General features: G+C 49.7%; 1 protein-coding gene across 3 annotated transcripts; it reads left to right on the plus strand.

Moving 5' to 3' along the window:
• The first annotated feature begins 626 nt into the window (after positions 1-626).
• On the plus strand, positions 627-13,269 carry TXLNA (taxilin alpha). 3 transcript variants are annotated; one of them, XM_007492873.3, is made up of 11 exons: positions 627-826; positions 1,524-1,759; positions 3,026-3,364; positions 3,935-4,026; positions 5,367-5,537; positions 6,113-6,307; positions 7,057-7,176; positions 8,371-8,445; positions 8,526-8,618; positions 9,265-9,360; positions 9,821-13,269. In XM_007492873.3, the coding sequence occupies exons 2-11, from the start codon at positions 1,543-1,545 to the stop codon at positions 10,103-10,105; spliced, it is 1,683 nt and encodes a 560-aa protein (XP_007492935.1). In that variant the 5' UTR covers positions 627-826; positions 1,524-1,542; the 3' UTR covers positions 10,106-13,269. The 3 variants fall into 3 exon arrangements, with proteins under 3 accessions (XP_007492935.1, XP_016278009.1, XP_007492936.1); XM_016422523.2 differs by having other exon boundaries at positions 675-766; XM_007492874.3 differs by lacking the exon at positions 627-826 and adding an exon at positions 923-1,298.
• The last annotated feature ends 972 nt before the right edge of the window (positions 13,270-14,241 follow it).

Below are 14,241 nucleotides of genomic sequence, written 5' to 3' on the forward strand. Positions count from 1 at the left end.
ATCTACATTCAATAGCTACTTCTCTGTGTTAAGGTTTGTGCATACTCTCTCCTCCACTAGAATGTAAGCTAGGGTACAGCTAGGTGGCACGGTGGACAGAAAGCCAGGCCTGAAGACAAGAGGCTCCAGGTTCAGATGTGGTCTCAGATACTCCCTAGCTATGTGACCTTGGGCAAGTCACTGGACCCCTATTGCGTAGCCCTTATTGTTGTTCTGCCTTGGAACTGACAGGCAGTAGTGATTCTAAGATGGAAGGTAAGAGTTTTAAAGAAAAAAAAAAACATGACAACATGACATTCCCTTGGGGGGAAATTTTTTTTTATTATTGCCTTACAGTACCTAGCACAGTGCCTGGCACATTGCAGGTGCTTCTTAAATGCTTGTGGAGCAAAGAGTTGAGTTCAGAGGGCTCAAATTACTACCCACGATATCCCTCTCATAGGTAGAATGAAAGCGCTCAGCCCCACTGCATCCTGGGATTGGTTCTCAGGCCTCACCGCGTAGTATGATGGGACCTGTAGTGTCCGGCTCTTTCCTCTTCCCACTTCCTTCGTGCTCAGTTGGCCAGCGACTGAGGCAGCCTTATTCTTCCCGACGAGCCCCGCGAGGCCTCTGCCCTCTGATTGGCTACGGCAGGGGGAGGGGGCGGGCGTCTCCACCGGCAGCCGTTTCCCGGCGTTTCCGGTGTGAGGCCTGAGCCGGTGTTTGTCTTGTGGGGGGGGTGGGGGCAGCATCGGCGGCAGAGGAAGGCGAGAGATCGACTGAGGTGACTGTGAGAGAGGAGAGCGAAGACAGGACAGGATAGCATCCCGGGAGGGGGCGCGCGGTAGGGAGCGCGTGGACGCGGCGGGGGTGGGGGCGTGGGGAAAAAGGGGAGAGGTCGGGCCTTGGCTGGGGGGAGGGGGAGCCGTGAGTGAGGACGCTAGTGCGCTTGCGCGGGCGCTTCCCGAGGGGCGCGAGGCCGCGCGGGGCGGAGCCCACGTGGGACGTGGGGCTAGGGTCTCTTGGAGTGGCGCCCCTCCCTCGGCCGCCCCGAAAGGCGGAGACTGAGTGTTCCTGCACTACGTGCCTGGGCGAGAGAAGAAGCAGTTCCTTGCGACGGAGACGGGCTGGGCTCCTGGATTGTTAGGCCCAGCCAACTGGGTTGAGGGCACCTCACTGGCCCATCCGTCCAGCCAGCCTGCCTTCCTAGACACGTTTGCCCTGCGGTGCCCGGGAAAGTCTAGGAGCAGAACTGCGGCTGACCTTAGAGAGGGCCTGGGGGGCTACATCATCGTGGCTCCTGCCTCCCCAACCAGGTCCGGTTTGGGGGGAAATCAGCCTTGGGGGGGAGGGGCCGAATTGCCGTAGAAACCGCAGATGGGTCCCCCGAAGTGAGTCAGGGGCCTGAGTAAAGTTTTGGTTTGAAAGTTCAGAGCTGGTCTGGGGGCTCCTTGGTGTCGACAAAGCATCAAAACTCGCCCCAGAGCTACAAAGTGCCCAGGGCCCTAAACGGAGAGGGGTGGGGGGATTCTTTTTGAAAGGTTGGCATCCAAATCCACCATGAAGAACCGGGACAAAGAGGGTGGTGCTTCGAAGCTGCCAGCCAGCCCTTCCAAAGCAAAATCCCGCTCGGGGCCTCAGGAAGCCGATTTATCCCAGACTTCGAAGCCTGAAAATACCCAGGAGGAGAGGACACAGTGTGCATCTGGGGACCCTGCTCCCAAAGAAGAAGGAAATGCAGAAGGCCGGGCTGGCCAGGTCCAAGAGAAGAATGAGGGTAAGTGTTCAGGTGGACTGCCTACTTGTCAGGGCTACAGGTTGGAAGTTAAGTCTGTATGGGGTGTGCCCTTGGGCAAATCACTTAACCCCATATGTCTAACCCTTGCTGCTCTTCTGCCATAGAAGGGTATCAATTCTAAGACAGAAGGTAAGATTTTGTTTTGTTTTTTAAGGGAAAAACAAAAGACTGAGAGGGGCAGCTAGATAGCACAATGGGTAGAGCATCAGACCTAGAGTCAAGAGGACCTGGAATCAAATCTGGCCTCATACTTCCTAGCTGTGCCACCCCTGGCCAAGTCACAAATCCATTTGCCTAGCTTTTGCCATTTTTCTGTCTTAGAATTTCTACTAAGAAGTGGGGGTGGGGGTTGGGGGGGAGGCAGAAGACAACTGTAGGGGAGCTTTTGGCCCTAACCCCTGGAAAGCAGTGAAACAAAAGGATAATAATGCTGAAGATAATTTCCATTACCAAGGTATTTAGGCTTTATAAACCTCCTCCTCACAACAGTTCTGTGGGTAAGGTAACATGAGGATTATTTTCCTCATTTTATTGACCATAAACTATATGTATGAATTATTTTGTAGATAAAGAAACCAAGGCTAAAAGAGGTTGTAACTTGCTCATGGTTACACAGTTGTCAGGGGTAAACATGTTGGAGCTCCTTGAGAATAGGGTCTGTCTTCAGCCTTTCTTGATCTTGAATCCACCCCAACTTAGCACAGGGCCTGGCACAATAAATGTTTATTGACTGACTGACTTCAATACTTCCCATTGATCTGTATTTCCTCTTCTCTGCTCACTCCCTTGCTATTATCCTTAAAGGGAAGCCTAGACTAAGAGGATTAATGCCTAGAAGAAGTATTGTGGGGTAGCAGGTGGAGCAGAATTCTCCCAACATCTGGAGGCATTGCCTTAAGAAGTTTACCTGTTGCTTTTGTGCTTGTTTGGGAGATCATGTGAGCAAATAGCCAAAATAGAGGCCAGATTTTTAGAAATCCTTGGGGACTTTGTTCATTAAGCTAGATAGACAGTTTAGTGGACAACAGAGAAGGTTGTATTTGGAATCTGAGTTCTTGGGAGGCGGTTCCTAGTTGTATAATAATCACTAAGCCCAACTGCTCTCAACTGCAATGGTTTCTTTTATAAAAATACAGGAAAATACTAATTATGACACATACTTCATAGGTCTGTTATAAGGAAATGGTTTTGCAAGCCTTAAATGGAGCTAGTAGTTTCATTTTGTTCCCTGGCTTTCTGTTACAGGGGGACAAACCAAGAATTCTCAGTCTGGCCCTGTTTGTGATGTCTCTGAGGAGCTAAGCCGGCAGCTGGAAGACATATTGAATACCTACTGTGTGGATAGCAGTCAGGAGGGTCCAGGGGATGATGGGGTCCAGAGTGAACACACAGAGCCAGATGAGGTCGAGAAGAGCCGGAATTATTCTGCACGGAATGGAGAACCGGAACCAGGGACCCCTGAAGTCAATGGAGTGAAGGAAATTACCAAGGGAGAGCCAGGTGTCGAAGAGATCCGGGCAAATGATGAGAGTGGGGACCGAGACCAGAAGCGGGCCCAGGAAAAGAAGAAGGCCAAAGGCCTGGGTAAGAAAGGTGGACATCCAAATATGTTGAATTTCAAGGTTTTATCATATCCTGGGTATCATTCTAGTTTGTGGGGCTGTAGTATCTCTCCCTCCCTCTCCCCACTTATAATGTAAGCTCCTTGTGGGCAGAGAATTTTTGTCCCTTTGCATCTTTGTTTCTCAAGGACTGAACTTGGGGCATTGTGCATACAGAACATCAAATACCTATCTGAGAGAGAATTTAGAGCAAATATTACTTGTGCAGTGCAGATTCCAAGACACAGGATTTCTCTTTGTTCTTCTCCTGCCATTTGTTTTCTATTTAAAGAGTAATCATTTACAGGTTCTAGAATGTGTTAGGTCTGAGGAGAGCTCTCCCTAGGCTTCCCACCTAGGAAGAGGAAGGTTTGAACCTTTCATGTCCATACCACCCCCTCCTCCTCCTTCATTTATATAGCAGAACCTTTGGTCTGAATTGAGGGTTGGTCAGTCAGGGGAGTAGAGTTTTTAGGCTGAAAGTCAACCTTTAGGCCCTCTGTGGCCTGGAGGCATATGAAGAAGACTCACTCTGTATTCCTATTCTTTCCAGGGAAGGAGATCACTTTGCTGATGCAGACATTGAATACCCTTAGCACCCCAGAGGAAAAGTTGGCTGCGCTATGCAAGAAATATGCTGAGCTGGTCAGTTCTGGACCCTCTTTCTCCCTCCTTCAGGGCTGTGGAATCTAGGTGACCTCAAGGTTGGCATAGGCTTGACCTTAAGGGTGATGACACATCCCAGCCAGGGGATGGGACGAAAAGGTTTCTCTTAATTTCTCTTTGGTTCTTTGATGAAGAATATGGAATCAGGGAAGAGGGGAGTACCCATAGCTGTGGGGTTCTGAGAGAAAAGAGAGAGCATTTGCAAGGTTCCTAGGAGAATTGGCCGCAGAATGAGAGCTTCCATTCAGGAGTTATTTTCCCTTTTTTGGGCTGTGAACTCATTCATATCTGGCCATGATTACTGAAAGTAACTACCTCTAACACAGATGATGTAGCATTAGAAATGATGGGGAAAGAGAGAAAGTACCCCCTGCCCTTGCTCCTCCCCCATCCCAGACTTGTCATTGAACTTGTCTAGGGCATTTGTCCAAAAGCTCTACCGGAGCTTGACAGTCACCCCATGGGGTGGGTGCTCATCAGTATTATTGGCCTCATTTTAGTGCTGAGGAAGCCAGCTCAGAGATGGTTAAGTAGGACACCGAAGGTCACATAGCCAAGAAGGGCCTGGCTCTCAGGACCTTGACACATTGTTCTTTCTCAGAACATGACCTGGAACTTTGAATACATGAAATGTCCATCCTCAGGTCCTGTGGCTACTTTGTTATGGAGGAAACTAGAGATATCAAGGGAGGCTCTGGATTATTTACTGTTCCTCTAACCTTGGCTGTAGGAGGTGGTTGGATAGCCTCTTGAAGTGGGAGGCCAGGCTCTGCATTTGCCTCTTGCTCTCTTTCCCCTTGGGCACATGCCTCCTCATTTACTGTACAGGGGCAATACCCCCTGCCCTGCCTATGTCCTACAAATAATGGAGTAAATGACAGTGTTGTAATAAGTGTATGAGGCAGTATAGTCATTGGTGTTAGTGAAATGCTAGTCCTGTTATTCAGGGTTGTAAGAACTCTTCCAACAGCTCTGTAAGGCAGATAATTTGTAAATATTAGCCTCATTTCACAGATGACAGACAGATGTTCCAAGAAGTTCAGTTACTTGCCCAATATCCCCCAACTTGTAACTGTCAGAATGAGAAAGAGAAAGGCAGGAAATGGAGAGATTGGATTAGGAAAGAGGAGAGAACAAATAAAAGATGACTGTCTTGCTACGTTGGCCCCAGGTAGTCTTTGGAGGACCGAGGACAGTCAGGCCAATCTCCCTAAAGGAGTAGCTTTGTTCACAAGAGATGATGGGCCTGTGTATTCATCTGGCAAGTACCATATAGCATCCTCCCCTTTCCATCACCTGTTCCCCCTTGTTTCTTACAGCTGGAGGAGCACCGTAATTCCCAGAAACAGATGAAAGTCCTACAGAAGAAACAGAGCCAACTAGTGCAGGAGAAGGACCACCTGCGGAGTGAGCATAGTCGGGCCATCCTGGCCCGCAGCAAGCTGGAGAGCTTGTGTCGGGAGCTGCAGAGACACAACCGAACCCTGAAGGTGACCCTAGCTTGCAGCATCCCAGCTGCTCATCCAGTTGCCTGTGGCATGGCCAGTCCCATGGTCAAGGAAGAATCCAGATACCAAAGGACCAAACTAGGAGAAATGGTCAAAGGTTGGGCAGATTGGGGTTTATTATTAGAACTTGATCATCATTAAAGCTGTCCAGGAATGGAGAGGTTTGGCTTTGGAGGAAGTATATTTTCCCTCTGGAGGACAAATGAAGGCTGGATTGTGTACTTGTCAGTGGGGTTTAGCAATTCCTTTACAAGTCTAAGTTGGTTTGGATGATCCAGGGGGCCTTTCCAGCTCAAAATCTGGGGTGACCTCTTGGCCTTTCAATTGCAGCTTCTTACCATTTAGCCAACTATTGTTCCTGCTGTTCCTCTGTTACTTTCTGCTAGGAGAAGGGTTGAGGGGAGCCCTTTGGGAAAGGAAGGGAGTTTAGGAGGTCCTGAGACACACCAGGTCCTCTCCATAGGTAGCCTGAAAGGGCCCTTCCTGCAGTGTCTGCCATAATCTCTTAGCCCATGACGGCTAGATTCCTTACCCATGTCCTTTCTCCTGCTCTGTAGGAAGAAGGTGTCCAGCGAGCAAGAGAGGAGGAGGAAAAGAGGAAGGAGGTGACTTCCCACTTCCAGGTGACCCTGAATGACATCCAACTGCAGATGGAGCAGCACAATGAGCGTAACTCAAAGCTTCGCCAGGAGAACATGGAGCTGGCAGAGCGGCTAAAGAAGCTCATTGAGCAGTATGAGCTGAGAGAGGAGGTATGGGTTGCTGGTGCAGGGGCCTGAGTGCCACCTTCAGGAAAGCCCCTCTGTTCAAAGTGGGTGAAGGCCCTGGGAACGGAGGGGCATGAAGGGTGTTGGCTGGGCTGCTGTTCATGGGATAACTGTCAAGGGGGCCAGGTTACCATTCCTAGCTTCCAGCAGCCTGGTCACCTGAAGTGGGGGCAGCATTCCCTTCTCAGACCTTAGGCTCATCTTCTGCAAAGAGGCTTGTTGAGGACCTCTTAAACTCCTCTCTAGCCTGAGTCATGTGAGGTGGGATGACACGTGCATTGCTGTTCCTGGGTGTGGCAACCTCCCCACCCAGGACTCCTAACAGTTAGACTAGCGGTGGCATGTTGGGAATGGCCCAGAGGTGTCTTATTCTTCCCCTGGGAAAGGGGAGCATTGTTTTCCCTAAGCTTGGAGGGCTTTAGGTAACTTGCTCTACTTCACATAGGTCAGTCAATAGCAGTAGGATTTTAACCCAGTCTTCTGACTTTGAGTCTAGGGTTCTTCACTCCTGAAACACTTGAAGCCTATACTAACTTGTGAAGAGGTTGGGGACTGTGTGGAAATGGGTGTCACATCAGACTCTAAGTGATTCATAAAGCAGTCACGAACCTCCCTTTGCTCCAGGACTGGGCAGGGCTTGTGTTCTGTATAGCACATGGCATCCCATTTGGGTGCTGGCTCTGACTAGCAGTGATCAGGCCCTCACCCCTCATGACCTGGGCTTCCCTTGGCAGCACATTGACAAGGTCTTCAAACACAAGGATCTGCAGCAGCAGTTGGTGGATGCCAAGCTCCTGCAGGCCCAGGAGATGCTGAAGGAGGCAGAGGAGAGGCACCAGCGAGAGAAAGACTTTGTAAGTGTCCCCCAGAGAACCCCAGACAGAAAGGCTTACCAGCAGGGGTTCACACTGGGCTGGAGATGTTAATTTCATTAGCCTTTGGGTCATATCTGCAGACAAGGAACATTGATATGAACATTTGGTTCACTAAACCTAGATTAAGGATTTGTTGGTCAGGCCTTGGGACTGGGCACAGGAGAGATAGATAAATAGGACCTGATCTCTGCCCAAGGGGATGAGGGGGGACACCTCAGGCTGGGGGGCCAGCCCTGAAATAGAGGGGAGGGACAGATAAAAGGGACTGGGAGAGCAGTCAGGGATGCTGCATGCATGACCTAGCAATGGACAGGATGCTTGGAGTCTAAGGTGGTGCAAGCTTGGATTCTACCTTTTACATTCTCTGCATCGTAGTTTCCTTATCTATAAAATCCAGGGGTTTAGGTGGGTGAATTCCAAGGTCTTCTCCAGCTTTGATTTTGCAAACACTTAAGCTTGAATTCATCTGTCAAAGGTCATAGAATTTAGAGCTAGAGATCATTTGGTCCCATATCTTCAACTTATAATTGAGGACACAGACCCAGGAGAGTAGATGACTTACTAGCATGGGATTGCACTGGATGTGAGGGGCTAATGAAGTTATCCAACATGTTGGAAAGCTTTGAACATGGCCCAGGACTTGAGCAGCTCTCATTTTGTTAACAGATAGGATCCATTAAGGATTGTCTGGGAGCTATGTTGAAACCAGATTATGGAGGGCTTTGAATCCCAGGCAAAATGGTATAGAAATTCATGAAGCAGTGGGGAGCTATTGATGGTTGATGCATTGGAAAGCTATGTCTGTTTCTAGGGGTGTTGTAATGAAGGCCTAGTCAAAGAAAAGAGCCTTGAGGATAGAAAGGAAGTGACAAATCCTCTGAGGGAAAAGTAGTAGAACTTGGTGGCTACGTTGATGTGGGAATAGGAAAAGTTAGATGACGGCATTTATAGTTTGTTGGGAGTGATACTGGATTCACAAGTGAGGTTAGGACAACATAGACATTGGGGCAAAGAGGCTGGTGCTGTCTCTTTGAGACCTTGGCTAAGATGCATATTATACACAGTCTTAAGAGCCATTATCCCTCTGATGGCAGTAGAGTTCTGATCTGTGCTGCCTTCTTTCTGAGACACTGACTGGAGGTGAGGGGACTCTCCTACTTGTCTTTGAAACAGCTGCTGAAGGAAGCTGTGGAATCCCAGCGAGTGTGTGAGCTGATGAAGCAGCAAGAGGCCCACCTAAAGCAGCAGGTAAGGCTTCTCAGCAAGGTGGGAGGGAGGTGGTGGCAGTGGCAGCCATGAGATTAAAGCCCAGACTCTTGCCTTCACAGCTCGCATTGTACACAGAGAAGTTTGAAGAGTTCCAGAACACACTGTCAAAGAGCAGTGAGGTGTTCACAACATTTAAGCAGGAAATGGAAAAGGTAACATCACTGGGCCAGCCTGGGGCTGCTGAGGCAGGCTTAAGAATGTTCCTTGACTATTCATGTCTGGGAACGGTCACCTCATGTAACTCAAGTTCAGCTCTTTCTTCACATCTCATCTTTGCCTTTTAGGTACTAATTAATTGTGTCTCCCGTTCATCTATAATGTGGAGACGGCAATACTTGGCCCACCTCTTACAGGGCTTTTGTAGGAAAAGAACTTTGTAACCCTTGAAGCATTGTAGACATGTGAAATGATGGGTTTTTTTCTGGACCTAGGGCCAATTTGTTGACTCCAATTCAGTGAGGGTCATTTTCTGAGTCCCAGTCTGCCCTTTTTTAGTTGTTATTAGACCAAGTAATTATCTAATTCTTCCTAGTTAGGTAGAGGTTTTATGGATAAAGGACTTTGGGCTAATTTGGGGAAGACTTGAGATTTCTTGTTATCACTGGCAGTAGTTGTATAGATATGGGAAAACCTGTGGTTAAGAACTAATCAGCCTTGCACCCTTCAAGGGTATTGGGACATTGACCTGAACCCTATATGGTCCCATTGTCCCTTGTAGATCCCCTCTCAGCCCTTTGGAAGAAGTACAAATAGACCCCTTCTAACTCCCCTGGTTTCCTTTTATTCCTCAAATGACAGATGACTAAAAAGATCAAGAAACTGGAGAAAGAGACAACCATGTACAGATCCCGATGGGAGAGCAGCAATAAGGCACTTCTTGAGATGGCTGAGGAGGTATGTGATTGATGGTTCCTGTAGAAGAGCTCAGGTAGGCTCTGACTGTATAGGGGAATGACTCCCTCCTCTTGGGCTGGGGCTCTGGCTTCTGGTGCTTCTATCTATTCTTACCTCAGACTGAGGAGAGAGAAAAAAATCCTTCAGTGGGGAAATAGTTCTCAGAGCAGTGAACAAAGTGTGTGAAGAGTGAGGAAGAAAACAAAGGGATGAGAAATATTAGGGAGTCTCAAAGGATATGGTGTGAAATGCGTGATGGGAGAAGTCTGTCACCTCGTAGTTCCTGACCTGTGAGGTTGCCAGACCCAAATTTTTTCTGGATATCTGGACCTATAGGGTGTGGGGGCCAATGAGCCTTGACCTAGGAGCTTTGCAATTCAAGCCTCCCCCACCTCTCTCAGGTACGTGGGGCCTGGGCCCCTCTCTTGCTTAGTTCTGTAAAGGCACCTTTTTCTTTCAGAAAACTCTTCGAGACAAGGAGCTAGATGGCCTGCAGGTGAAGATCCAGCGACTTGAGAAGCTTTGCCGGGCCCTACAGAGTGAACGCAATGACCTGAACAAGAAGGTGCAGGACCTGAGTGCTCATCCCCCACCTGTTGAGGCAGACACCCCAGAGTCCCCCAAAGGCACACAGAGGGGCAGCAGTGCAGAGCCACTGGTTGAGGGTCTGACCCCTGAGGGTCTGACCCAGGTCTCCCAAGCCCTGTGTCACACAGATGCTGCCCCCCAGGGCCTTGAACTCTGAGCACAGGTGTTTCAGGCCAGATGGAGACTGATGAAGCCACCCCTTCTGCTGACTAGAGATAACTCGGTGGAAGGAAGACCAGGGATGACAGGAGTGGGCTAGTGAATGTTACAGGCCCAGCTGCTGTGGCCCTACCTCTGGTTTAGAGGCTGGATGTGTGGAAGAGGTGGGGCCCATCAGGCATTTGACACTTTCTGATTTAGGTTCTTGAAGATGACTTTTATACATATATGGCATATAAAAGTGTGTGCCAAGCCCATACTTTTATATGCACACATGTATAAAACAAGTGCACGCTTTCCTGGGTCTTGGGCACGTGGACAGATGTATGTGACTAATCTGTGCTTTGGAGGGATTTAGCAAGGAGTTGTTGCCTGTGACTGCTGACAAGTCAGGGCAGGTCATTTGACTTCTTCTCCCTCCTCCTTTCCCCCCTCCCCAGTTTACAGTTCACCTCACTCCTAGCCCCAGATCAACCTAGCTTCTCTCTGTGTCCCAGTATACACACACACACACACACACACACACACACACACACACACACAGGTGTACACTCACAAGTGCACACATACTCTTGTATTTTTGTTGAGAGAATTGGGCTTACCATGACTCAAAGCTCTCCCAACAGCTCTGAGAGTGTCTTTTCCCCTCTTGCTCTGGGAGTCCAGCAGGGACAGGAGTTTGAAGCCCATTTATTTAAAGACCCACCCAGTGGGAGCCTCTTGTGCTTTCCAGTTGGGCCCAAACTAGACTGCGTCCCAGTAGCCTTATGATTCACAGTTGCCTCTCCCTCCAGCACAAGTGGGATTTGAAAAGAGATCATCCAAAGGGTTGTTTCAGAAGGTGTTTGGAGTTGTCAGGTTTGGGGGGATTTTGCACATGACTGTGTTATTGTTGAGGAATTCATGAGGTAGGAGACGGACCATTAGCAATAGACTGGCTTCTGGACAGTCTTTTAGCCTTCTGTCTACAATCCCTCCATTCTCTGCCTCAGCTGTGGTCCTGTAGCTGAGTTGGTGGGTGGGGTAGATTCATGTTCCTCATGGAGAGATTCTTTTAGCATTCCCAGGATGTGAGCTTGAATCACTCCAAGGGTTGTAGGACCCTGGAGGGTGCCTCTTGTTCCTTTAGCAATTCAACCTCAGGACCCCAGCCACCACCCCATGGACTCCTCAGAATGGCCCACAGCCACCTGGGATTGCTCTGACAAAGCGTCTTGATTCCCACTCTTGCCTGTAGGCTCTGAGCCTTCCCTAACTAAGCAGAGGTCAAGGATCACGGTCACAGGGCTTGTTGTTCTAAGGATAACTTCCTGGACTTTCAGAATCAATGGGTTCAGGGCTTTGGCTACAGGTCGGGCTCCACACCAGCTGAGGCAGGAAGGGCAGAAGATTTCTCCCCAAATTGGCAAGTCTCAGGAACATACCAGAAATCGGTCTCCTCTGATGAGCTTGGTGACAAGGGAGCTTGGCTTTGTCTATTCTTGACTGGGCTGCACTCTTGAGGCACTTCGTGACTGTGCCCACTGTGGTGTAGGCAGATCTGTTGTAGGAAGCATTTCCCCAGGACCAATCAGGCCCCAATTCCCAGGTTAGGGTGCCTTGACCCTCCGCTCAGGCCTAGACCCTTGCCTTGGGACCAAAGGAGCTTCAAAAACTTAAGGGTAGAGTAGATCGGAGGGCTGGTGTAGAGGGCCTTGGCCCCTTGGTGTTTCTTCCCTTCCCCTGCCTCCCTAGCCTTTTCTCATGTAGTCAAGTCCTAGTCACAGGCTAACCCTAAATCATGTTCTCCAGCATCAGTCTTCCCCTCCCCCCCCGGTATTCTTTGCTTCTGCCTTTTGGCTGGCTCTGGACTGAATCCTGCGCCAGGCAGAGACCAGAGGGTCATCCTGCCAGTGTTTGGTGGGCCTCCTATCTTGTCTTCCTAGGCCTGACCTGAAGGTAAGGGATTGGAGGGATCACTGGGGCTTCAGGAACTGGAGGTGGGACATGGTGTGAATGGCTGCGTGTGTCCCCTAGAAGGACTCATTCTGGACTTCAATCAGCATTTGGTCTTGTGTTCTGAACTGGGAAGCATTTCCCCACCTTGGGGGTGGAGTTATGGGTCCATTTCTTTTCTGTCCCTTTTTACTTTTTCAGTCTTCCAAGGTGTCCTTTCTTCCTCTGCCCCTCTTCTCAGTGAGGGATAGCCCAGAGCTTCCTCTCCGAGGTAGCATCTGGGTAGTCACAGTCTGGGCTTCTCTCTGCATACAGTGGGCACGGATGGCACTTATTGCCCAGCTCACTTTGGCTACCTCTCAGCTGCTGTAGGCCTGGGGCTACAGAAGCAGCCTCCAGTCCTCAATGTTGGGGCCCTTTGTTGAGAAGCCAGACCTGACAGTGAGCCCAGATGCTTCATCTGGCCACAGACTGACTCCTTGGTTCAACACACCCCTCAAGAATTGTGTGAGAGCTGGGTCTTTTCCTGGGCAGCAGCGGCAGCCGCCACCACCACATCACTAGGGCCTCCTTTCCCTCTTTGACCCCTCCTCCCACTAGTGACCAAATCTCAGAGTTCACCACACCTGTTACTGACTGCTTTCCTTAGGGTTTGGCCCAGACTCCTGTTCCTTTTTGGCACCTTAAGGGGAGGCTTACCCCTGGACAGTCCCTGGTGGTTGAGGTAATCACTTGGACATCCAAAAGGAGTACTGTTCTAGGCATCCTTAGCCTTGGGCCCAGAGAGCCCTGAAGCTGGAGGCATTTGTTTCAGGGATTTGGCCCAGTGTACATTCTCCTCTCTGCTTCTGCCTTCGGCCCTTGCCCCAAGAATGCGGCTTCCCCATTGGGCCTATAGGCACAGAGAATGTGATTGGATGGGCCACTACATTCTGGAGTTGGTTCTCCATGGATCAGACTGGAGGGTGTTTTCTGAGGTGAGGGACCGATTTAGAATGGCTTGGTGTGGGGGGTGGGACACTTCCCCCAGTCTTGCCAATGGCACAGCAGGGTACACAGGGTTTTGGGGGAAGAGTAGCAGGGACAGCTTCCTGCCTGTGGGCCCTCCAGGCAGCCTGAGCCCATGGATGTTAGGAACTATATGCTAACAGCTGTCTTTCCTTTTCACAACAGACGGGGGATGATTTTGATGTATTTTTAACCACATTAAATAGTCTGTTGCCTTAATTTGACCATCGTCTCGTGATGTAGAGCAATTGATTCAGGGGCTGGCCAGCCAGGGGATTTCCAGCCCCATCTTACAGTGAAGTACCAGCATGTTCAGAGATGTCCACTGCCCAGGCTTCATCCTGGCCCTACCTTTTGGTGAAGTCTTGGTAAACTTCATACCTAGCACAGGGTTCAGAGACTCGACAAAACCAGTGACCCAACTTCCAGGGCTGTAACTGGCTTGAGGTGAACAATCACGGGAGGTTTGGAGTTGACTTTCCCAGCATTCGAGGCCCAGGAAGCTAGTGTAAGCAAAGCCCGAAGGGCAGGAAAATAGAGAATGTGTTTCTGGGACAGTAGTGTAGAGAGGAGGTACAGAATGGGAGAGAGAAATGCAAGAATTATTTTACACAGGACACTAAGGCCCCCCAGTTGGGCAATTTAACCCTTGGGCTACTAGGGGCCATGCTCTTCAGGCCTCACTGTTTATTTTCTACCTGAATGGCTGAGACCAAGTGGTCTGTGAGTCATGGATGCTTGGCCAGGCCTGAGCAGCTTTGCTCTTGGGGGAGGCCCTGTGGGGCAGGGAAGTCATTGCTCAGCCATTTACTTCCCCAGAGGATGAGGATGATAATGGGGTGAGGAGGGGCTGTAGTGGGCCCTCTTCCCATGTCCAGGAACAGCACCTGGCATTCAGCAGAGGAGTGTCGGAGGTGCTTTATACATGTCTATTGGTTAACAAATAGATACACTGATCTTTGAGAGAGGGCTTAAAGGTTGTTTTGAATGGGCCCCTCACAGGGAACCTAAGACTAAACACTATATCTTTTCGAACAGATAATCACTTTCTCTTCCCAGGAAAAGCAAATCTTCTGTATTAGCAGAAGGCAAGTCCTGGATCTGTGGAAAGGGCAGGGAGTGGAGGGAAGCCTCTCTCCTGGACTCCAAATTGCCTCAGGCTTCAGTATCCCAGAAGGACAACCCCTCTTC

This window comes from Monodelphis domestica, chromosome 4 (assembly GCF_027887165.1).
Source record: "Monodelphis domestica isolate mMonDom1 chromosome 4, mMonDom1.pri, whole genome shotgun sequence".
Taxonomy (NCBI): domain Eukaryota; kingdom Metazoa; phylum Chordata; class Mammalia; order Didelphimorphia; family Didelphidae; genus Monodelphis; species Monodelphis domestica.

Excerpts from the sequence above, each read along its gene's own strand:
- TXLNA (XM_007492873.3), top strand. The coding sequence starts at position 1,543 with ATGAAGAACCGGGACAAAGAGGGTGGTGCTTCGAAGCTGCCAGCCAGC. Across the intron at positions 3,365-3,934 it reads GAAGAAGGCCAAAGGCCTGG|GGAAGGAGATCACTTTGCTG; the intron begins GTAAGAAAGGTG and ends TATTCTTTCCAG. Across the intron at positions 8,619-9,264 it reads TTAAGCAGGAAATGGAAAAG|ATGACTAAAAAGATCAAGAA; the intron begins GTAACATCACTG and ends CTCAAATGACAG.